This window comes from Pristis pectinata, chromosome 6 (assembly GCF_009764475.1).
Source record: "Pristis pectinata isolate sPriPec2 chromosome 6, sPriPec2.1.pri, whole genome shotgun sequence".
Taxonomy (NCBI): Eukaryota; Metazoa; Chordata; class Chondrichthyes; order Rhinopristiformes; family Pristidae; genus Pristis; species Pristis pectinata.
In genome coordinates, this window is record NC_067410.1 from 96,122,976 (window position 1) to 96,146,952 (window position 23,977).

At 41.2% G+C, this 23,977-nt stretch overlaps 1 protein-coding gene across 8 annotated transcripts in view; it reads right to left on the reverse strand.

The window, feature by feature from the left end:
* The window catches only part of mecom (MDS1 and EVI1 complex locus), a 358,144-nt gene that overhangs the window by 99,556 nt on the left and 234,611 nt on the right, over positions 1 to 23,977 (reverse strand). For 4 of the 8 annotated variants that reach the window (XM_052018367.1, XM_052018373.1, XM_052018366.1 and 1 more), the window contains exons 1-2: positions 6,869 to 6,910; positions 1,757 to 1,888 (exon numbers count right to left, since the gene is read on the reverse strand). In XM_052018367.1, coding sequence (XP_051874327.1) covers positions 1,757 to 1,888; positions 6,869 to 6,904 — 168 coding nt within the window. In that variant the 5' untranslated portion in view covers positions 6,905 to 6,910. Of the gene's footprint in view, positions 1 to 1,756; positions 1,889 to 4,990; positions 5,090 to 6,868; positions 6,911 to 23,977 lie in introns of those variants that run through there. The other 4 variants (XM_052018370.1, XM_052018369.1, XM_052018371.1 and 1 more) reach the window with 2 other exon arrangements.

A 23,977-nucleotide genomic window follows, 5' to 3' on the forward strand; every position in this document is an offset into this window, starting at 1 on the left:
CCAATCTCCGCCCATCTCCCCTTGCAAAACTGAAACGCTGACTCTGTTTCTCTCCCCACAGATGCTGCCTGACCTCATGAGTATTTCCAGAGTTTTCTGCTTTTACATCAGCATTCCAGGTCTGCAATATTTTGCTTTCCTATCATCTCTGACCTTTGTTTTCTTCCTACATCGAAGTCTATTTTCACAAAGCAATGATGATCAGATTTTTAATCCACTCTGCTACATCAAGGAGAAGGACAAAATCACAGGTGCTGTTTTCTGTGATTATGACTGGGAGGAACCTGTCTCACTTATTTCCACTTTTACTGATCAATTGCTCACAGAATCACTCTACCAATAACTTCACTTCCCACCTCTGTACCATCCACAAGTTCTGGAGTTCCCACTCCTCTGTCCCATCTACTTGCAGCCCTTTGGTGTCGCCATAGCAAGAATAGGAGATCTGTTTCAATATAACCACAGTTCATTCTCTATTTAACCTCAACCTCTCAATCATTCCACTGGCTCTGTGCACTCAGGCTGATTTTCCTCATTTCAGGCTTGGTTGAACCAGAATTTCCTCCAGTTAAGCCTCATCTTCACCATTTGTAACACACCCAATAACCTCCTTACCAACTCCATCCCCCTCCCGATCACTGCCTCTGGCTGAAACAAACTATTCATTAATTCTGTTGCAATTACATCCCAATCTTTTGCTCCCACATCCACTCCATCACAAGTAAAGCCTGATTCCACGTCCAAGTCCACCCATAACTTAATCACTTGCCACTTAAATCCTCACTCATGAGTTTGAGACCTCTTGACTCAAGTACAGCAACACTTCCCGTCCATTCATTCGTTCTAAAATCCAATTCATTCAAAACTTCAGTAAACCTAACTTGTACTGAGTCCCACTCTCCCATCACTCCTATTCTTGCTAACAGGCATTGAGCCCTGATCTGTCATTTACACAGATTCAAAACAAAATTGTCCTTCAATGTGCTGTGTACAAATTCCCTGCCGTGACATTGCACATGGATAGGAAAATCCCTGGTGTCACTGGGTGGGAACTTCACTGTGTCACCTTTTGATATTAAATAACTGATTAACAGATCTAAACATAAAATATGTGGACAGGACCATTAATAAGTATCAGGGAGTGATCTAACCTCCTGTATTTGCAGGATGAGAAAGGCAATTAGAATTAATATAAATTCTTTCCAATGTAATCTTTACATTTCATCCCATTTTCTGCTGGCCATATATAAAATTCTGTTTGTATTACTAAAGTAACTGCATTCGTGTAGCTTAAATAATTGGACAGTATATAAGCATATTTTTAAATCTGTGTCATTTAGCTCCCTTTAAAATGTGAGGTTCTGTAACTTAGCTTTGGCTGTTAAGTGCTTTGCTAATATCTATTGTTTCCTTCCACTGACAATTTACATGCAATGAGGTCTGAGCAGCTTCTGTGAAGGGAAGGCAGTTACAATGATTTGTGCCTCTTCAAACAGGAATCATAAAACAACAAACAGACAAGAGATGACAACATTGGACAACAACAAGAAAACCAATTGCGAGTCTGTGAGAAAAAATGCATGTAATCTGTGCTTAACATCTGCCTTGTGCCACTTAACACAAGAGCAAACAGGACATAAGGATCTACAGTAGCTTTGCTATCAGTTTCTAATCCTATGTTCTCCTCAAAGCTTTGCAATAGACACAGGCCTTTGAAACCCCAAGTGATAAAGTCAAACAAGTATTTTCAACATACCTGATCATTTATCTGGCATGCGACTAGGTTGTGATCATAGCTCCGTCCGAATCTGATGTATTTGAGCCAGCTCCCTATATCAGGCTGACTGGCATCGATGCAGAACTTTACATTGCCTAACTCGTCCAAAACCTGGAAGAAAAATGTTGAGATAAAATCAATATAGACTGAGTCACAAAGGAAGCCAGAAATAAACTATGTACCTCCCACATAGTTACTTCAAAAAGTGGCTCTCTCATACATGTGCACATAAACACATACATGTTGCTATGGTAGGCAATCTTAACAGAGGACATATAATTAATCCCTTTAACTAAATGCATTTTTGGAGGTAGGTCGACATTTTGTACACATTTTTCGATGATTAGAGAGGAGTGGAAAAGGAATCATAATTCACCTCTTTCCCTTAGGGCAGAATATAACCCTGACTTTTATTTTGTAGGGTCACGACCTCCCTCCCCTTCATTTCCCTCAAGAAGTCAACATCTATGATGTAAAGGTTTCATCTCTATGCATCAACCGTTTATAACGACTATGTAGTCATTGTGATTTTTTAAATGGTTCAATCAAAAGATTAACTTCAGCACTAACTTCACATGAACAGATGTTTGATTGTCTGAACATCCACTGGAAAATATGCAAGATTCACTGAAAACATGATGATAATGGTAGGTTGGCACAAATATTTTATTGCTATGTCTATCCACAGAGATGCATAAAAGGTTGATATTGTGCCAATGGCTTTCATCACCATTATTACATTAATTAGATTAAATAACAATAAACAAAATATACCTGAATTATTTAGTGGGGTTAAAGCAGAAACAAACTAATAATGAAACATTATAAAAATGAAGGTTTCTTTTGTATTGGACAATAATTTTACATGGGGAAAACTAATCTTGATATCAACAGTAATGTTTGTTACTTTGTCATTTGCACATTATACCTTTGTGCATACATTAGTCACAAGGGGCAAGGGAACACACCTATACATTTACTGTAGCTCTCCACAGTATAAAAAGTACAAAACATATGCCTGCTGTTAACTGTTGTGTCTCCATCCACCCAGTGGGCAATATTTATCATTTAAAATGATATAATATTAATAGCTACTCTTTACATATTCAAAGGAGACAGTTATTGAACAAAATCACTTATAATATGTAACCTCCAAAACCATGCAACTATCACGATCTATCTGCGAATCTGGTTTGAGATATTGTAAATATCAAGAGGTGGCAACTGCAAACAATGAGAGCTGTGTGTTTGAATTGTGAAAACGATTCGTTATCATCTACACTGAAAACACCCACACATTTTAATAAAAATTGGGACGATCGGAATGTCAAATGATGTGTCAAGTAAGTTTAAATGGGTTTGCACGCAATGACCCCACCGATACTTGGATGAGGGCAAGGCAATTAAACGCTCAGGTATTTCATTGAAATTTAGAAGACTATTAACAGCAAAATACACTTCAAAACTACAAATAACACACTTCCAAATTAGGACACTAGAAGAGGAGCAATTATTAAAACCGAGAAAATCGAAATCGAAAGGATCCTGAGCCCATCAATGATTAAGCAATGCAATTAGTTGAGACAGCTACTTCATTTAAAACATCTCCTTCCCTCGAAATATTATTTTCATAGAATATATTTGCATTTCTTTGGAGGAACTGGTTTTATCTAGTAACGACTGAAGGTTAAGAGGCTAGTCTCTGTTTACTTAACCTTCAAGCACTATAACATGCAAATCAGACAGCCTCTACGGGAGCTGCTCCAGGTCATTAACTTGCAATAACTTTCAGGGACACACTACTGTATTGTAAGGTGCTGTTAGATTAATCTTAACTGAGTAAACGGCCTCCTCTTTCCTCAATTGCGCCGATCACTTCACAGTTCATGGAAATTATATAAAACGAGGGCAGCTGTAGAAATCCAGAAACTGCAGCCGTTCAAAGTCAGTTTGTGGATAAAATAATCGCGGCCTGTAACACGCTCGGCGTTCGGTGGAACAGACTGCGCTCACCTTACTTTCCCGATATACAGATGGCGGGGAAAGCTATCGCCGGCCAGAGAAGGAGTTTTGAGTCGCGCTTTTCCCAAATATTTTATAATCTATTAATATTAAACATGTATATTTTAAGCTATATAGAGAAATTATATACCCTCCTTGTGCTTCTAGAGCATTATAAAACTTTGATTATCACACATTGAAGGCGAAGACACACTATTCTGTTTGTCCTACATGTATATAAGTCATGTTGGTAAACACCTGGAGCGAGGTTATGCACATCTGTACCAACTAGATTCTCAGTGACTTAGGGTATACACGGGGAGGAATGAAATTGGAAAGGTTTTGCCCTGCTGAAGATCGTGCTTATCCGCCTGTCCCCTCTTCTTAATAATTAGATATAGTTAACAAAGAGAGAGTAGCAGAAACCGGGACCCAAAGGCACTCCGACTGCGCCAGCCGGTGCCATCCGAAACTCCCTCTCCCGCTGGTTCTGGGGAACAGACTCGCTCAAAAGCGCGGCACGTTCTGCAGGTGCCGGCTTAAACCCAATTATTGGAAAAAGACCTCGATTAGAAAGCGATCTAAAACAAAATATATTTCTGTTCCGGCTGCAGATCTGCCCCTGGTTTCATGAAGAGCAAGATCCCATTCCAGATCCGGTGCTCCGTCTTCAGGGCGAGTGGACAAGGGCAGTCAAATGTTCCAGTAATGCGGCAAGAACCCGCGGGAATTATGCATTGATGTACTTTATTTCTGCACTGGTGCGGTGAACGTTTTGTTTGAAGGGGAGGAGGCTGTTAAGGGGCTCCCAGGCTTCAGGGAGTTCGCGGTGTCGAGGGCTCCAGTTCCCCTGTCGCGAGTGCCCCGTGCTACCGAAGTCTTTTCCACCGGCCTGGGCCACGGTGATACCGGGAGGTGCCCGTGTGTGTGTGTGTTTAGGGGGAGAGCGATGGTTTGATAACACTGGATAGGCGGCGAAATCTAAGTTTGAGCAGTAAACTTAAAGAGCAACTTTCTCCGAGCTTGTCGGCTGGTTAGCAGTGAACGAGACGGGTAACCCAGCCATTTACCTGCAGGGAGCACAGAGAGAGAGAGAGAGAGACAGAGAAAGAGGGAGAGAGAGAGAGAGGGGTTGAAGACAGCCAGCAGTGGGGCGAGGGCAAAGGCTGCAACCCACAGCCGGCCGGGGGTGTTGGGGGGCAGCTTGCTTACCTTCAGGACGGGACGGGACGGGACGGGACGCTCAGTCGTTGCAAACAGCCACCACGCTGCTTCAACTGCCGTTAACAAAAAAATCCAAATCCAGTTGGTGCGACCGCCCAGGGGCTTTCCTCCCGGCTGATCTCTCCCCCCACCCCCCCCCTCCCTCCCTCCCTCTCCCAGCCGGCCCTCGTTACGGGGGTTGAGCCCAGTCTCTCTCTCTCTCTCTCTCTCTCTCTAACACTCCCGGGTTAGTTTATTTGCTCAGCTCGGTCAAGGCCATCAAGTTGTGAAGAATCACAGGGTGGGACTTCGGGGAGGGCAGCAACTCCTGTGGGGATGGTCGATCCCCGTCCTGACCCGCTCGGCTGGGGTAAGGGGAGGGAGGGGGTAGTGGTTGAATTGGGGAGAGGGGGGTGGGAGGGCGGCGGGTGCAGAACCGCTGCTCAGCCTCTGGACCTGCTCCCGGGTGAGTAAAGGAGCAGATCCATGCAAACACGCGGCTTCCCCTGGACCGAAAGCGCCCTTTCCCTTTCCTTTCCCTGTCTCTCTGTCTGTCTCTTCCTTGCTTCTCCCTCTGATGAAGTGTCAGAAGCGTCCTCGATCGCCGAGGTCAGCGAAAGGTCGTTATTGGAGAGAGATCTCCTGGAGAGCTCATTAAAAAGACAGTAACCCGGTGACCGGCGAACATGGGCTGGATTTAAAGAGACAGCGTCCTCTCTCTCTCGCTCTCTCTCTCTCTCTCTCTCTCTCTCTCTCTCGATTGCATTACCTTAGGCTGGAAGTAAGGATGCAATGAAAGCTCCGACTTAATAACACGCCTATCAGTAACCAACATTAGCCAGAACTGGCAAACCCCACGCTGCTGCGGCCGCAGTCTAACCGGCAAAGCATTATCGAGTTAACTGCTCGGTACCTCCTGTTAACACAATGAAGATCAATAACTAATCAGAAAAGAAAAAAAAAACAGGCCCAATTTGACAACTTACGAATGTGTAGCCTATTTACAATAAAGAACTGTTACACTTGGGATTAAAGTTTGCTTAGAAACGAAAGTGAGTTAAATGTACACACTGAATTTTTCAAAACGTTTGTATTTAATGATGGCAGTTGTTTTAGATACACGTTTTATAAGCAAAATATCCACGTGATAGCTCAAACAACAATTTCACGGAGATGTATTTTACTTTGTCTTATGATTATTTTCTCCCAAGAAGTCCTCCCGCTCCCGACACTTCATCTCCAAAAGGCTCGTGTTTCTATAAATCACTTGCTGAAATCGGATCTCTGCCCACACAGAACCATCTCGATTCCCACTTTTACTTAAAAGGTCTCATCATGTGAAGAGGTCTTTCTCCGGGAGATAACAATTCGGTTGCCTGAAGCCGGATTGCACAGACTGTTAATAGGCACCGCTGCCCTTATCTTTTTGCACAATTCGACGTGTTTTTATTCAACAATAAATGGGATCCGTTCCCACTGATGTAACTTTGGCCAGACTGCCTTGGAAAACTCGCCGAACGAGAGCTGCCGAAGTGAAGAGGTTAGGACAGGCTGGGGGCTAGTCTCCTGTTACCCCCCGGGAACATATCATCATCGCTTTGACGCAAAATAGTTTTGCAAACTCTTCGCTATAGGGGTGATGAGGAAAGCGTTGAGGCGGATGGTTTTCGGTTGAAAAATTGCTAATTGTTAAAGAACTTTTCCATACGATAAATACGCGTAAAACAATTGAATACGACGTGGTCTAAAAATCTAAATGACCCCCCCCCCCCGTCCCTTTAAGGTGAATTACTGTTGCACTGGAAGTGATTTTATCCACACATATTAAATATTACATATACATACCCTTAAACGAGTATTGTTAAGTTAACTTCAACGGGTACTTACAAACACACAAACATATTCAAGCACAGAGAAATGCATGCACTCAGAGATTCACATAGAGATCCACACTCTCAGTGATCACATTCATATAAAGGCTCCTCGTCAGAAAAGAAACTCATTTCAGGAAAAGCAGGAAGAACAGATCAGAGGTCGCAAATAGGAAAAGGATTTCCCATGAACAAACTGATCAGTCAGTGTCCGTGGCATTCCTGCCTGCCTCTTGAGTTTATCCGCACTGACGATATTCCAATTCCTTCATTCTGGTGGCCCCGGGGGAGAACGTCCAACTATCTGCTAATTGACTTGTTCAACATTTCATAAGGTGCTGAGACGTCGAGGCCTTTCTCCGCTTGGTTACCTTCCCCGTTCTCTCCAAGTCCAGAATCCCTCCCTCACTCTGCTACCCCAGGTCTTCAGGTGAAAGTATCTTTCTGATGCTGACCCCCGAGAGGCATTTATAACATTGCCTTCATATCATTTAGTGAAATAAATGATACTTTTCATTGCTTTTGTTTAAAGTATGAGGACTTCTTTCAACAATGGCTACAACGAAGTATTATCCACTTTCCAAAACCTGCTCCGACTGGTGTTAAACATTTAATGAGAGATACTCTGGTGGTGAAGGAATAAAGAGAGAGTGTGGGCACTTTCCAGCTAGCACTTTAAAAAAGCTTCCATCACACTTTTTTATAAAAGGAAGACACAGTCACAGTTTTATCCTATGGTCATTCATAATATGAACGTAGGAGAGACTTCCAAGTGCCTACTGATGTGTGCTGCACCTTGTGTTTTGGTGTTAACTTCCGCGAGGTTAGTAACTTTTCTGCCCCGAGGACCCTCATACAGGGATAACATAAGCCGTGCTAAAGTACCCCCAAAGAGCACGCCGAATTTACTTTTATTACTTTAACTAAATCGCTCCTTCGGACATTGCGAAGGATTCAGCGTGCGTCTGCTGTGCGAACCGAGAAACTGTTCTTTATTATATTTTCACGTTGAAATGTGTTTTTGTTTTGCTGTGTGTGAAATTACTGACGTGTGACTTTAACTGCGACGCCAGGTATTGCCGGAAAAAACTCCGGGACTCCTTTGTAAATAGCACCAAAACCTGGCTAGAGATTCCCATAGCCTCGCAGTGCTGAGAACCTTCACTGAGCCCCGGTTGCTGACCGCCAGTTTCCTGTCGTTCCTCAAGATGTCCATTGTTGGAGCTTTTTAATTTAGCAATAAATTGGGCAAGCTGGACCTATGAGCTGTTCTATTTTCTTCCTGTCAGGATGAGGGATTTGTTTTATGATGCATTGTGTGTTAAATAGAAGCAGCAGTGAGCTGGGAAACTGATTACTATTCTGTGGAGTTGTTCAGCTTTTCTGATATAGAGCTGGGTTTTTTTTTAAAGAAAGAGCACAGTTCTCTGAAAAGCAGGAAATGTTGCTGTGTAAACAAAAGCGTCGAGTATCAGGAGCACGTCCTGGGCAAATTAGCTTTCTATTGATAAGGCTGAGACTGGGAGCTAGACTGGGAGCTGGACTGGGTTTCACGGCGCGTCAATGTCAGAAAGCAACCAGCAGATGGCAATCGCAATCGATAGTCAGATGATCTGACATTAGTTTTCCATTTTAGCCAAAATGCCGTTTGTTTTTGCACATAGCCAATCGACTCATCACCGCATTACTCTAAACCGCTGTCGTTTTAACTGTGTTTGGGGAAAACCTCATAACTTTCGGTCGCCTCTCATTAGTCCCCTGTCCAACGCTGGGATCCAGAAAGCTGCTCTACCCAAATGTAATTTAAGAATAGTTAACAATAACCCAGGGTCACTTGACGATGAGACCAAGTAGTCGAGGGGTTACTGGACAATTGGCTGTGACATCTCGCATTTGGCGGAATAATCATAGAAAACGAGGAAACGACTTATTAATAACTTATAATGTGCTGTCGTGTTAATGAAAATAAGTCGGTCCTGAGGCAACTTTTAAAGGGGCAGTGGTCTGGAAGATTTAAATGGACAATGATTAATCACAAACTGAATTTTCTTGCCGAAAGATAATTGTCAAGGTTGTATTATTACATCTGCACCTCACTATAAAGGGATACACACTCTCGTTCTTTTGCGAACCAGACGTGCAGTTACAGGCACAGAGAACACACACAGATTCAGAATCACTTCCACAGACAGACTTATGGACATTCACATTTATATAAAGTAATTTACACACACTTGCACACACGCTCAGATAGATGCGTGGACATATTCGCCCGGACAGAAACACGCCCACAAACATGCACAGGGAAACTCATACGCTTACTAAGAAAAACACAATCCCCGAGGAGACATCCGCTCGCATTCTGTTGTAAAGGCCTACTGGATAAAGACGTTGCCCTGTGTAACCATGCGCCCAGATCTCAAACTCGGCACCACATTTTACTTCGAGGTCTCTGACTGGGGATAAGGAGCTCCGAATCCTGGTTATTACGTGGTGGTAACCCATAAAAGGAAAACATGGTCGTATCAAAGCTAAGCAAGAAAGTTTGATGCAGAGTATGGTGTTCTCTGCAGTAAACAGGCCGTTGGCACTCACTCTTGAGGTTCATGCATTGCGAATGACTAGGTGGAGTAGATTGGTCAAACTGTACTCTGTAAGATTCAAGGGCAGGGTGAGCACTACAGTGGGCATTAGTATACAATGTACAACAGCAAACTGGCAGCCAAGCTGACACTCCATTTGATTTTCTTTTCCACTGATTTCAACTGAGCGGAATATGGATTCGCTGAAAACAGACTGTTGCCAGTGCTGCTTTACCGCCCAAGTCCATTTTAACTCCCTGTGGTTTTAGGAAACTGTGAAGAAAAACTACTGAAATACAGGCACAAACCCAAACATATAAACACACAGACATTTTCACAGTGACATGGGCACTTTATTGCACTCTTCCGGAGCAGTTGCACTGGCCCGGGGCAGTTAATACAATACACTGCAGGATATACCACCTCAGTCATCGTACCCAACTATTGACTCAATATTGAATACATTTAAATAATAGCCACCAAAAACGGACTTCTTTCCTGACAACCAAATGCACAAAACTAAATTTGCCAAGCATACCAATTGTCCATGGGGCCTATTTGAGTTGTTCTTAACGTCAATCCATTGAGAATCTCATATCACGTCATGCCTCTTAAGTTGCTGATTTTACTTCAACATCTGAAATAGTTTCACATTTCACAGAGGGACAGACTAACGATGGAGTAGAATACATAGAGTCACGCAGTACAAATAGATCAGAAATAAAATACATAACAACAAATACAGGAATAAATAGCCGGTCTCTCTCGTGCATAGGCATACACAGAATAAACACACACACACAAACACGCACACACACATTCGCAAACTCTTATTGAAGCAAACTCCCAAATGTTCCTAGACGCATGCAACGGATTTTATTTTAAATCACAAATAGAGATATGCAAATACCAACGCATGAGAAATTAGCGTTTAAACTTTGCACACTAACAATAATAATACTGACATTCTTAAAGACATAGATTTTCAAAACATAATGAAATGCATACTTAAGGGGAAAATGACGTATTTGGCCCTTTGAGCCCACTCTACAAATAATATAAATAACACTGAAGTAATTTCTTTTGTACAAAATGTCATATTGACATGTGCCATCTCCCTTTTAAAATGAACTGGGATTTTTTTTAAATAAGAGCTTTCCTCTTTAAACAACGTCTTGGCAGACATTTCCTGAAAATATGCAAGAATACCAGAGAATTTCAGAACAGGAAAAGGCCAGTAGTCCTGAAAACCATTTTTTTTTGGAGAGTGACAAACATAAATACAGTAGTTTTAAGATAGGCAATGTCCCGAGACGCTTGACAGGACTGAAATAAATGAATCGATACCGAGCCATAAATCAGGGGAAGTTGATGGGCATCTGTGTGTGTGTGAGAAAGAGAGGGAGAGAGAGAGAGAGTACGTTGCAAAGGTACGTTGAAATGGGGAGAGCGGCTACAGGGTATGGGGTTTTTCTCTGGCATGAGCCAGATGGGCCAAATCGCCTCCTTCTGTGGTGTATTGTATAATAGACTAAAAGCTGAAAGGAGAGATTAGGAGGAGCAATAGAAGGCATGGCTTAAAGGTGGGTTTTCAGAAAATTCTTAAAAGATATAGTGAATGGTCAAGAGGGGATGTCCCAGAGGGAATTGTGCTGAAGCAGTTGATGGAGTCTAGGACAAATGGTGAGTTAATGATCTGAGTCAGAGGAATTAAAGGCATGAGAGAGATGTAAAGTTGAAAAAGGGAGCTATTATTGTGTGGGAGGAGAGGGGTGGAAGTAGCAACGGTGAATATCACCTTCTCGCCATTGGTCAATTATTTCCTTATCCCCCTTTTCATTCTCCGCATCACTGATCTTCCTTAATAACACTCCTTGAATCTATTATGCCTCAGGTAAAAGTGTTATGCCCAATTTCTCAGCTTCTTCGCTATTCCTAATTTTGCTCATTTGGGCCCATAGTTCTGTGGGATTTCCCCTGCCATCCTCTCCAATTTGGTATGCTGGACGTCTTTATTCAAATGCCTTCACCTGCTCCGTCATCCCTCTTTACTCGAAACCTTCGAAGCTTACTGGGTCATTCAGGGACAGACTTTGCTGAAGTCACATAGAGCTGTCACATTCCCTTCCCTGAATTAGTGGCATTAGTTTTTTTGTCAGTCCAACCATGGTTACCATCGGCTTTTCTTCAATTGTGGATTTACTTAATTACTGAAGTGCGGTCCTTGTGTGGGCAAATGGGATGAGTATAGATGGGCAAAACGGTCAGCATGGACGTGGTGGGCGGAAGGGCCCGTTTCCTTGATGTACAACTCCGTGACTCTTTGACTCAACTTGAATTTCAGTTCCCCAGCTGCCATGGAGGGATTCGAACTCTTATCTGGATCAGAAGTCTGAGCAGCTGGAGCATTTCAAAAACCTGGCACCCTTGATTATGTCTTTAGTCTTTACTCCTAATCTCGTCCCAGTCCTGCTTGATGACTGCTATTCTCTGAATCTTTATTAAGCATCTTGATTTACATTCATTGGAATTGTATTCACAGTTGCAATTTTAACACATCTCTGGCATTTCCCTTCCTGACATCGGTGAAGAGTTTGCTTGAAACAGTGTGGATAATTAATTTCCTCCATAATCCTCAACACCACAAAAATGCACTCATCTCTCCCCATCCTCAAGAAAATACATCCACGCTCACAATAAACTCTCTCCGCAATTTAAATTTAAGAAATCCTGAAAAAATCAATTTTAATCCCAACAGTCGTCAGATCCTGTTCCAGGGGACCGTCTGATTTCTGGGAAACAGGTCTATGAGTTGGTCTCACTTTGCTCATCCCATGAACTCTACCTGTTCTTCCCCCGTGGATCACCCACAGTAAATGCACCTGGCGGGTACCAGCTCCCCAGAATCGAAATAAATGAGTGCCAGTAGAAAATAAACCTTTGTGTTCTCTCAAAGGTAACAATATCCTCCCAATAGCTAGTCGGCCAGAACCACGCAAAGTAATGTAAATGAAACGCCGGAGAGGTGAAGTGATTTTAAACGACAAAGGCAGAGAACCTGCTCTCACTTCCTTTCGACTGAAAAAAGACGCCGTCAACAAACTACACATTCCGAACCATCAGCAAGCAGCCGGCAGTGCAGCAGAGAGAATGGGAATGCCACTACATCAATACACGTCTTGCTAAAGACATTGTATTTGATCAGATCCATTGCTTCCTTTTATTCGCTCATTACATAAAGATGATTATGTAAATCACAATCACGCTGGGTTTAAAGCTGTTTAGTGAAATGTGGGTATATTTGCCGCCACTGACCTGTTAGCTACCTCAAGCGATGGTTCCCTGGAATTATGGCATGTGTTTTTCGCAACCCTACGCCACATGTGCATATTTCAGTGGGATATACCTGTGTACAGTGTATCTGAGACTGTGTAGTGTTTGTGACTCTACCTTTGTACCTATCTGTTGAGCATCTTAGATGTGATTACGAGAGGGATGCTAGTGTATTGAATTCTCATCTGGAGTCTGAAAAGTCATACTCTTAATTTCGGCCACTTCATTTCGACTTTGATATTTGTGTCGGATTTGATAAACTCTTGACATCAGTAGCCACCTGAGCCGTGGACTTGGTGAGTGGGTCCAGCCACCCGAACCTGTAATATGACACAACCTGGGCCTCGTGAGACTGATCGTGTCTTCTCATCCCGACCAAGATTCCATATTAGTTTCACGCACCCCCAACGGGTGGTTTGTGTCAGACGTTCCAGTTCTATCAGAAAAGGATCTAAAAGCGCCCTGTTTTCTCACAAATTTCCCCACTTCGCCACAAGAGGACATTTTTTCATTCGTCATGCAAAGAGATGATTTGTTAATCAGAGTCGGGGAGGAAAGCAGCGACCTGCAGCTCCTGCGGAGATCCTAACATCAGTAACCCTCCCAGTGCCAATTGACAAGACCGCGCGCTTTCCTTACACTCATTGACACGGTGCATTAGAAACGTTCCTATGAAAACACAATGCAAGGTTTTACAAGAGGTTGACAGTGATAATGGACGAATTTAAGCGGCGATTCAGAGACTGCTGGCCGTTCTGTATTCAGACGGCCGCCTCCAATCTGAAGTTGTACTTTGATGGTATTGACGGGTCACAGTCACGACATCCATTAAGGTCCGTCACGAGTTAGATGAAAAATCTTGAGGGGTCAATACATTTAATAATATTTGCATAACGTCAAAACTTATTCATTAATAAAGTTAAAATAACATTTACTTTATTAAGGTTAGAATAAGGGCAACATTTGATTCGTTTCCCTTTTTAAAATGAAATTATAAATAATAGGTAATATGCATTATCGGTTTTGTAAGGCTGGAGACGCCGAAATGCTGATATTGCATTTAAGGGTGTATGGGCAATTATATCTGCATGTGTGCAAAAGTTAAGGACTATTATATGACCGTCTTTTTGTTCTAATTATTTACATGTGTACCGAAGTTTAATTAATGGGATCTGTTGGTGCCAGTCAGACACCGGTCGCTGGGGTTCTGCTGCCTCGGTAAAAGATCTTGTTTTAAATACCATTTATGACGGACTGTACAAACAGTTTTCCTGAATCCAAAGTGTACTGCCGGGAGAGTTACGGTTTTTTTTTCTATCTAGTTGATTCAATTTATCAAACACTTTGGATCTCACTCCAACCCCGGAGCTCCAGTCAAGAGGAAGCGATCTCCAATTCGCAGGGGCTGCTGGAGAGAATTCCAACCCGCAGGATCTACATTTAATTGCCCGCATGTTACATGGTGAATAATGCGCAGATTACTGTGGGAGACATAAGTTTGAATAGAACTATGAATCTCAAATACATATGTCTGAATCGGGAATCGGGGCGATATTTTAATTTAAAATATTCAAAAAGAGAGGAAAAGGTTGTTAATTAGATTGTAACATTGAATAATTGCTTTAAAGATAAACAACTTCGCGAAGCTGTCTACATCTCTTTAAATTCTCTTCGCTTGCCCGGAACCGTTTGTTTATCCAACTGGTTAAGAATGTGGATACAAAGGGGGAAAATACTTAATAGGGTTGCACTTTATTTTCTCGTTTTCATTCCAAACGTTTCAATTTGTGGCTGTTTAAAAAAATCAGATTAAATTAAATCGATTTAAGGCAGAAAGTGCTCCATTTGTCTGGAATCATGTTTACGTTCTGTCAATATTGTGACATTATTCCTCCAGTTACTGTGACAGGATCTCCCGTGTTTGCTTGTATTTTTACGATTCTTTTCCAAGATATTTGTTGGCCTCGTTTGTAGTGTCGGTGTGATTTGATTGCCATTAATCACTCTCACAATTACCAGAACTCTCCACGGTTATACTTCATCAACGTTTCTCCGTTCGCTTCATTAAAACGACACCTTCTCTGATTAAACAGGAGACACCGAGCTCAGGAACTGGGACCAATCGCTGCGTTCAATGGGAAACCAAATCGGAAACCAGAGCAAGTTTTTTTTTCCCGGGACCTTTATTCAAGCATTTGAATCCTTATTATTTGAGTGTAGTTTTTGAAAATTTTTAAGGTTTTCTTTCTCTGAGATTTCTCTTTCTTTGTCATTCCCCTAATCCCTGCAGTGATTTCGGTTTCACTTCCCCCGATCAGTGTCAAAACGCACAGAAGGACAAATTTCGCTAATCGCTTGTTTTGACTTCAAAAGGGTTCTGGACTTGGAGAAGGCCGTTGGGAGGTTGGTATCAGTGATCTGTTTATTGCTCCACGTGGGGAAGCCTTTTAAATATAGATACTAGTCTTCTTCAATCACTCGTTGCGGGTCCTAGTCCTTGATTCAGTATTTTACCTGCTCAGACATTTAGTTGGGTTGGATATCGATTTAAATTCACGGATGAAGTCCGGGAACTTCTCTGTCGGGGCTTTTGGATTGGACGAAAGACTGGCTTCGACATATCCAACGTTCCAATGTACATTTAAATACGGCAGGGTTATATCCAGTTAAAGCACTATTAGATATGTATTCGTAATGAAACTGTGAAGTGCTGCATCACTTTACTGGTTTAGCTCTTAGCTGAAACATTTTAATTATAACTTGTAGAAAAAAATGCCAGCTTTTAACCAAATTGCAATTCAAGGCCAAGAGAGATTTTAAACCAAAACTAATGCTTAGCTCTGCCGGAATGGGAAACACAAGGCGAGAGATATTCAAAATAGTGTGTGTGGCATCAGCTTTTCACACCAGTTTCTTGCACTGGTGACTCTATACCAAATGGACACAATCAACATATAGCGCCTACCAAAGGGAAACGGTGCCACTTTGAGTCCACGATATTACTTTGTCTACCATGTTCCTAGAAAGTATTAAAGAGGAAACAATCCTGATACATATTTTCCTTTAATAGTTATTCAAATGCTCGTAGAGCGACGACCCGTTGATTTTTTTTCAAAAACTGGTCAAAACCCAGGGAGAGGATTGGATGCGTTGAAGTTTTTCCTTGAAACAGCAGCTCATGTGGTCTAATTAGTACATTTATGTAAATTAGATGCAGATGAGATTTACTGTTGCAAATGATATTGTTAGGTATCCGCCGTATTATGCATTAGTTCAACAGTTTCTGCAAACAGCCCAGACACATCTAAAATCTGTCCCTGGGATTAACAATAACCCTAATTATGGTATGAAGGCTCTGCTTCACATCCCTTCAGACAAATGGAAAATACTGCACACAATTTTGCGGTATAATGGCGAAAACTACATTTACAAAACCGGTTTAAAAACTTCCATACTCATCAACTGCACTAATCAATTTAGTTATAATATTTGGCTTCTAGAGACAAGAAAACTAGGACTTGGGTATTTTCACTGCAATTCTCATGAGCCCTTCTGCCTCCTGGAACGAAACTGCTAACCTTTGATCACACAATGATTACGAAAATATATTTATAAAGTTAAGGTATTACACTTCAGTTTCAGATGTCGAATGTGTAAATTAGCTTAATCAGTCCGTTGTCAATTGAGTATATTAGTGCTGGAATGTTTTTATCTGCGACAATGCAGTCTCACTGTGCTAATTACAACCAAAGGTATCCCGGTCCCAGGTTCTGCCTCCTGAACCCCATCATCTCGGATGGAGATTTCGCTTTAAGAACTTTCTAGAAGCCCTTCATATTAGCAATCCTCAGAATGCAGGAAGAAATAGCGAATCAGTGTATTTATGTCTTCTGATTTCCCATCCACCCACTTGCTTTGCGAAGAATAGACGAATTTTTAAAGATTATTGGTATTTGTCAATACGATAGGAGATCAGACAGCTGCACAGTCCACAGTATCATTTCTGCAGATCAGTTTAAGAATTTTTGATGCACTGCAACAGTGAAACCGCATTTGTGTCCAACGTTACACATCATGAAGTTTATATAAACAATCGCTGGTTCTGAATTGAATGATTGGGACCAATTTACAGAGCCCCAGCCCGTTAACACCTGCAAAACACAAGATCTGGTATTTACACTTCGCACATTAGACGAACTAGTTAAGCGATTTTCCCCATCAAGAAAAGGCTTGCAACCCTTTTCGAAGTGGAAACAGTGGCTGGGTTAAACTATTGTTTAAAAGAACACTGCCTATCTAATGTTGAAACAGTAACATTTCAGGACGTGTGAGAGATTTAATGGATTAATTATAGTCAGAAGATTCGTATTTATCTGAAGAGTGCCTGGTTCAATTAAACACAGAGCTCTGGGCACCATTCCTGCCATTTTACCTGAAGGCCTTTAAGGTAAAACAGGATTTCTCGTTCAACCTGTAATTTAAATTGCAGTTAAAAAACTCAAGATCGCCTTTCCTTTCCCTATCCCAATCCCAATCCCAATCCCAATCCCTCCCCCCCCCCCCCACACACACACACACAGTTCTACAACGGGCCCCCACCAAAATAAAAAGACACATCGCGACCATCCCACCTCCCCAAGAAAGAAGCTGGTCAATAAGTTTAGCCGGCATAGTTATTGGTAATGGAAGCTGGATGTGATGTGATAGCTGATGTACTAGACAACGCAAAACACATATCAGCATGCTTGCGGACTTTTACAATAGTCCATCCAAGGAAGCGACGTTCACAGCGATTTAATACAAAAGGTCAGCAGTGTTTCCTCAACATTGTTTTGTTCATCTCGTAACATTTTGATTGCAGCCAAGTGAAAGATGTGTTTATCTTAAAAAGAAGTCAATCTTTTACTCAAAGTATTAAGGAGTTAGTATTACGCAAAGATAGATACTCCCTCAAGGATGTAAATGGACACCTTTTTAAGGGTTACTTTCACAGACTAACCAGGACTAAAACAGAAGGTCTTGTGGTGGTCAAAACCCTCTCACATGTGCTGTGCTAATGGCTTCCCTGTGCCCAGGGTGCATTCCAACACATCATTAAGAACTTGTTTTATTTCGTATATATTATCAGTCGCGATTCACCGCTACATACATTCTGCAGTCACCCGGGGGTTCCTCTGGAAGGGGCGACTGACTGGCGTTCATCCTCCTCTTGAGTCCAATGTGCTGAACGGACAGTCGTTCTTTCATCTAATAAAAATTGACGTTTGACTTGTAGTAAGACGATCATTTCATGTGGCCTATCCGGTCTGTTTTATTTGATTCAGTTACTCTGCACAGGTTCAAGTGTGTATTGCAATTTCATCAGCTTGTTTCTTTGTGAAAATAATGGAGGAACATTTTATGGAGGAGTTTCGAAGCTCTGATCTATATCTAGGGCCCGAGTCGTGGGCTGGTTACGGCATTTAACACAATCAATTATTTCTTTTAAAAAAAGCTTTGACTAGTAATCAGTCAAACATTGTCAAAGTCCGTTTCTTCTCATTTAACTTTTCTTTTATATTAATTTCTACATGAGATATCACAAGAGCCGATAAAATAAATCCAGAAGGTGAGTGGGAAGAGACAAACTCCCACTGCACTATGGTGGCAAATTGAAACGAATTAATAGTTTTCGAGATGTTTGCCAGACATTTTAAACGAATTATATTGGAAATGACTATTGAGTAATATTGATAGTTACTACATTGATCTTGTAGGAAATATCAGTTGACGAGCACGTGTTTAGAAGGCTTAAACAAATTAGTTAAAAGATAACATAGATATGCCAGCCTACTTCTGGGTTATAGAGGATGAGATATTCAAATTGCTTTTAATATTTTCCTAGTCAAAGTAGTCCATTTGCTGATTTTTTTCCCCCTAGAAAATTGCGTTTCTGCTTGCCAGGTAGAGTTATATAGTATGGCTCTCAGCTCTCTCCTGGATACAGGCATATAACTGAGAGACTGTTACATTCCGCCACAGTAAAACAGTTTTCTTGAAAAAGACAGAAGCCTTGCCGCAATGCCCTGCACTTCATAAATCACATCTTTATATGGACAAGGTCAGGGCACCTAACAGCTCAGACATAGGTCTTTGCAGAGTTTCTGCACACTAAGGCATGTTTATTCTCCAGCACAGATCTCTGAGGAGCAGTCCAGCACGCCTCTAATTACTTTTGATTATTTTCATTTGTTGGGGGTCAGCTCTGCTTGCCAGTGTTGCTGCAGGGCTGATTTACTACAAATTCCATGCCTTTGAGGGACTGAATGGTGTGTTTTTTAGAATTAGCACCGATTATTCTGCCTCCTTCTTGTCGTATACTGTAAACAGGAAACCAGGACGGGAGACTGTCCTTTAGCAGACGCATAGTAGTTCCTCTCTTCTCCTTTAATGAAGCAGAAAGCTTTATTATTTTACACCGGAGACGCACTAATAGAATATTGTGTTGTGCAGCGAGAGAGCTCACTTCAAAACTCCAGAGAACAACCCCTCCAGTGTCAGCACACTAGAGCCTGACAGATTTTTAATGTCATTAGCAACGGTTAGATTGTCAGGTCATCTTATTTATATTTGATGTGGGTTTGCACATTAACTTCCTTTCCCCCTCCCGTTTCGTTAGCCAATGAATATTTTACATCTATCATTATATTATTCAATGCAAGCATTTGAACCAGGGAGGGAAGAATTGGGGGGTGAACACACAAATCACAGCGTATTTTACTTTCTCCATTTGAAGCTGGGTGATTGAATGAGTTGTTGAGGATTCATACACTTTCGATTCTAGGGACGAGAACACGTTCGGAAACAATACTAAAAGTAAACCAATCATTTGGAAATATCAGTATTCACCCGCGGACGGCTGGAGTCACGTTGATACACTTTTGTTTCTCTTTTTCTTCAAATGTAATTCTTTGGAAGCCCCACTTTTATATGAAAAAATATGCCCTTTGAGGCTGTGCGTCGCTTAACATTGTTTTCGATCTATTACACGTGAAGAAAATAATCAGGAGAACGTTGCCTCCTACACAGCCCCGCGGGTGGTGCCTTCATACTTGTGTAATTTGGTTCAATATTTACAACGCGCTGCGTGGTTAGAACAGGGTTCACCCCAGCCTAGCCTGGAAGAAACTGGCCTCCTCGCTCGGAGTTACTCCTGGCGCGCAGTTATACTGCTGCTGTTGCATCAACACAAGCTGAAGTCCGAAGTCTAAAGCTCAAAGGTATCGAGGTCCCATCTGAGGGTTGGATAGAAATATAGTCTTCGACAGCACAAAGGAAACCATCCGTGCCGTAGTGTCCCTCCCAGGTGGGGAGGAGGGGGAGAGCTTTCCTACTTTATCCCACTTCCCAACTCTAAATCCCAATCATTGTGGGTTCCCCTGCAAACGCTCTTCATCAAATCCCTTTTACGTGGGATAATGGGCTTGCTTATATCACGCTCTCGGACTGTAAACCTATGCACTTCGGGTGTAATTGTTGTGTCTATGCCGGAGCCAGGGCCACATATTCCATGAAACCACCGTCCCCTTCCCTAACTCCAGTCCATTGATTCTGAGAAAGATGATCATTTCTTTTACCAGCATCCCAACCTTCACTCTCTTGCAACAGGAGACCTCAACGGATCTAAGCAGATTGGTACAGAGCTCATTCATTGTAACTCCCTACAATATGCTGTTGGCAATATAGCTTAAAAAGCCAGCCCAGGGTCACACTTATTATCTGCCTCTTACTATAACTGCAGACTCCCCTGTCTATGTCCCTGAGCAATAGTAACAGAAGAATCACATTGGGGCTTTTTAGAGCCCATGTGATGCCAGTCTCCCAACATGGGTCTGTTAACCATTCCTTGGGTTGTTTAATATGTCAACCATGAGGATGTGACAATGAAGCTCCTGATGCGATTATTTCTTCCATACTGAATCTTGTTAATGAAACATTTGTCAAATCAATTGATTTAGTTCAGTAATTCATAACCATTTCAGGTCAAAGAATATCTTTTGTCATCCTCAGCAAAGATTATTTTAGCTAAAGAGACCCTGATGAACTGGGATCCTTGCAATAATCACTTGAATAAGTGCAAAATGAGTAAGCGAGTGTTGTATTCTAAGACACCATCTTTACGCAAGTAATTCTGGTATATATCAATTTAATTTGGCACCGAGAAGCACATTATTGCTGGCAAGCAATGTTGAAATATTCAACAAAGTGCTACTCAATATTTCCCGTGGTGGGATTCAGTTTATACATTAATCTTTAATGTGAAATTATCAACCATTCTTTTGACAATGTAAAGTAGGGTTTGGCCATGTACCTCAAGAATTAGGCCTTGATCTGACAAGTAGAAATGGGGAGATGAGATACCCTCATTCTCTCTCGAAAAGTGGCCAAATCCCATTATTTTGCCTTCACTACAGTACATACTTGTCTTAAGTGATCTGTTGGGCACTTTTTAAACTTACCTTTCAACATCTCAAGATTAGCCACCAATGTAGCTGAGCTCAATACATGCACACCTCCATGTGGGTGGCCTTCCTAGAGCTCGCGGTTGGCAGTATAATTCAAGTCAGTTAACTGCACATAGTAAATTTGGGTAATATTATAATGTTTCACTTGTACCCTGTTGTATATAAACAAATACTATTGTAAATACACAGTTCTTTTCTTCAGAAAAGCCCTTCCAATTTTATCTTTAAAGTATCAAATCTAAGTAGTTAATTGTGATATTAATTGTGGAATCTGGTTTATAGAATTTAAACTTATTGCTAAGAATTTTTTCCCCAGTGAACTGAATGTCAAAGTATATGATCGGTATGCAAGACAAGTTTTTCACTGTAACTCGGTACAAGTGACAATAATAAACCAATACCAATACCAACACCAATCCTTGACCACTTAAAAATCAACTAAAGAAATGCATCTATCAGAAAAACTATCATCTTCACCATCCCCATCACGTTAGTGTGTATGGGCAAGAAAACTATCCACTGCATAGGAAGGTTAAGTATATTAAATAAATAACAAGACAACAAAATGTTAACACAGTCTTGATAGAATAATGTAAATGCTCCAGCTCAAACAAGGTACTGATGGTGCGGACAACAAAGTGAGTCCCAGTTATATCGTTAACAAGAAAAATATGCAGCATTTGCTGTAGGTGTTAAATATTGGCCTGGATTTTGTAGTTCCAGGAAATAAAAGGTTGTTTGCCATTAACTATTCATACCTTGGGCATGCTTAGTTTAACTTTTTTTTGTGAGGCAATTTTTTGAACGTGCAATCTGACCATGGCAAGTGAGGAAAACCGGGTAGCTGACACCCAAGAGGAAGGGGTAAGCAACTGCCTATGCTATTAACCAGTTTGCTTGAAGGATTGTGAAACTAACAGTGCAAGGACAGAGAAGGAAGTATAAATGAGGCTGGATAGTTTCATGTCTGAATCAGGTGCAGAAAGACAAACAAAAGGAGTGCAAGAAAGATTAGATTAACAAGAGAGAGAACAAAGGAAGAAAATAGATTTTAAATGTTAAAAAAACTAGCCTTTTTTAACATCTCCAGCAACAGGTAAAACCTAAAGAGATAATAAGCAACAGTTGTAATAACTAATTTTTGGCATTGCTGTTTGGCAACAATTAACACCTAGCACATTGTTAAAAGGATACATAAATGGAAATGGACAAGACTTAATTTCCTGTATTAAGTTTAGTTTATATCTACTCTGGAAACACTGCAACATCACACCATTCAATGTGGAATACAGCGGGGATTAGACAGTGGGATACCATTTTCACGTATCTGATGGTGGAGTGGTTCATCTGGAAGAGCAACCTTTGAATAGTTCAGTTTAACTGTGTGCCTGTTCCTCATGTAAAGTTGTTATGCCATTTGGCAACAAATAACAGCAAGCTTCACCATTACTTGAAAAGAAGGCTTGGCCCATTATCTCATTTACATAGGAAATGCATTACATTTGAGCCTTGTATAAAAAAAGCACCCAGTTTGTACACAAGATCCTTTTAACTCTGTAATATTATACAAGGGTATCCTTGAGCTTAAGCACAAGACTTCATGGAAATGAACATATATATGTGTAAAAGTTAAAATCTAGGGCGATAGAATATAACTATCTACAAACATAGCACAATGCCAAATACAGAAAGGAGCTCTATGTAGAGAAAAAAAGTGCAGCACTGTAAAAACTGTTAGATATCATTGTACCATGAAAAGGTTAATGAAACATGTAATTTATCAAAGTGCCCCCAGTACTGGGAAATATATAAATATATACAATATTACTTATCCCTACTGAATTTGCTGACACGTTATAGATTCCAGGAAAGAAGTCAGCCATCTTTATTCAACCCTGGCCCCATGAGTGACTCTAGATCCCCCCAGTGTGGTCAACACATCAGTTTCAGGGGAAATTGGGGTTTGACAATAAATGTCGACATTTCCAGTGACATCCACATCCCATGAACAAATTGAAACATACTTTTAAAAAACACAGTAGTCCTCCAAACTTCACTTGGATGGCTGTTCTTCCTGTGAGTGCTGAGTATGTGAGTGTCAGCAGGATTTTTCAATGCTTCATCATCAAAGCAAGGCCTGTTTCTATTGTCCCTTGATAGTCAAGTGTATGCACTTAACAGCAGGACCCCTGGCTGATTTCTGTCTCCCTAGTCCAGAAGAGTTAACATGTCTGCTTCTACCACAGCTGAACTCAGGTAACAATAAGAGCAGTTAACAAATCACACTGCTTTCTTCTACTTAGTTTGTCAGTTGGGGTGGAGGCAAGGAGGCTTGGTGGGGGAATGGTGTGTCCTAGTGGGCAGTGATAATCAGATGACTCCCACAGTCCAATTTCATGACCTGAACTAGAAATGACATTGTGTCAAAACATCTGAAACATAGGAATTACTTCACTGCATTTCACAAGAATGTGATATTCACTGCACTGCTGCAGCAGAATCTAATCATCTAAGACTCACATGCATGCTACTTGCCTGCAACAGGGAGCATTATTATTTTTTCCACAAACAATTGTTATATTTCAGTAAAAATGTGCATATTATTTTAGAAACTTCTTCATAATTGTCCCAATTTTTATATTTATATTATTCAGCAGAACATTTTTCCATTTTTATTTTGCATAATCTCTCTCAATCTGTTATCAA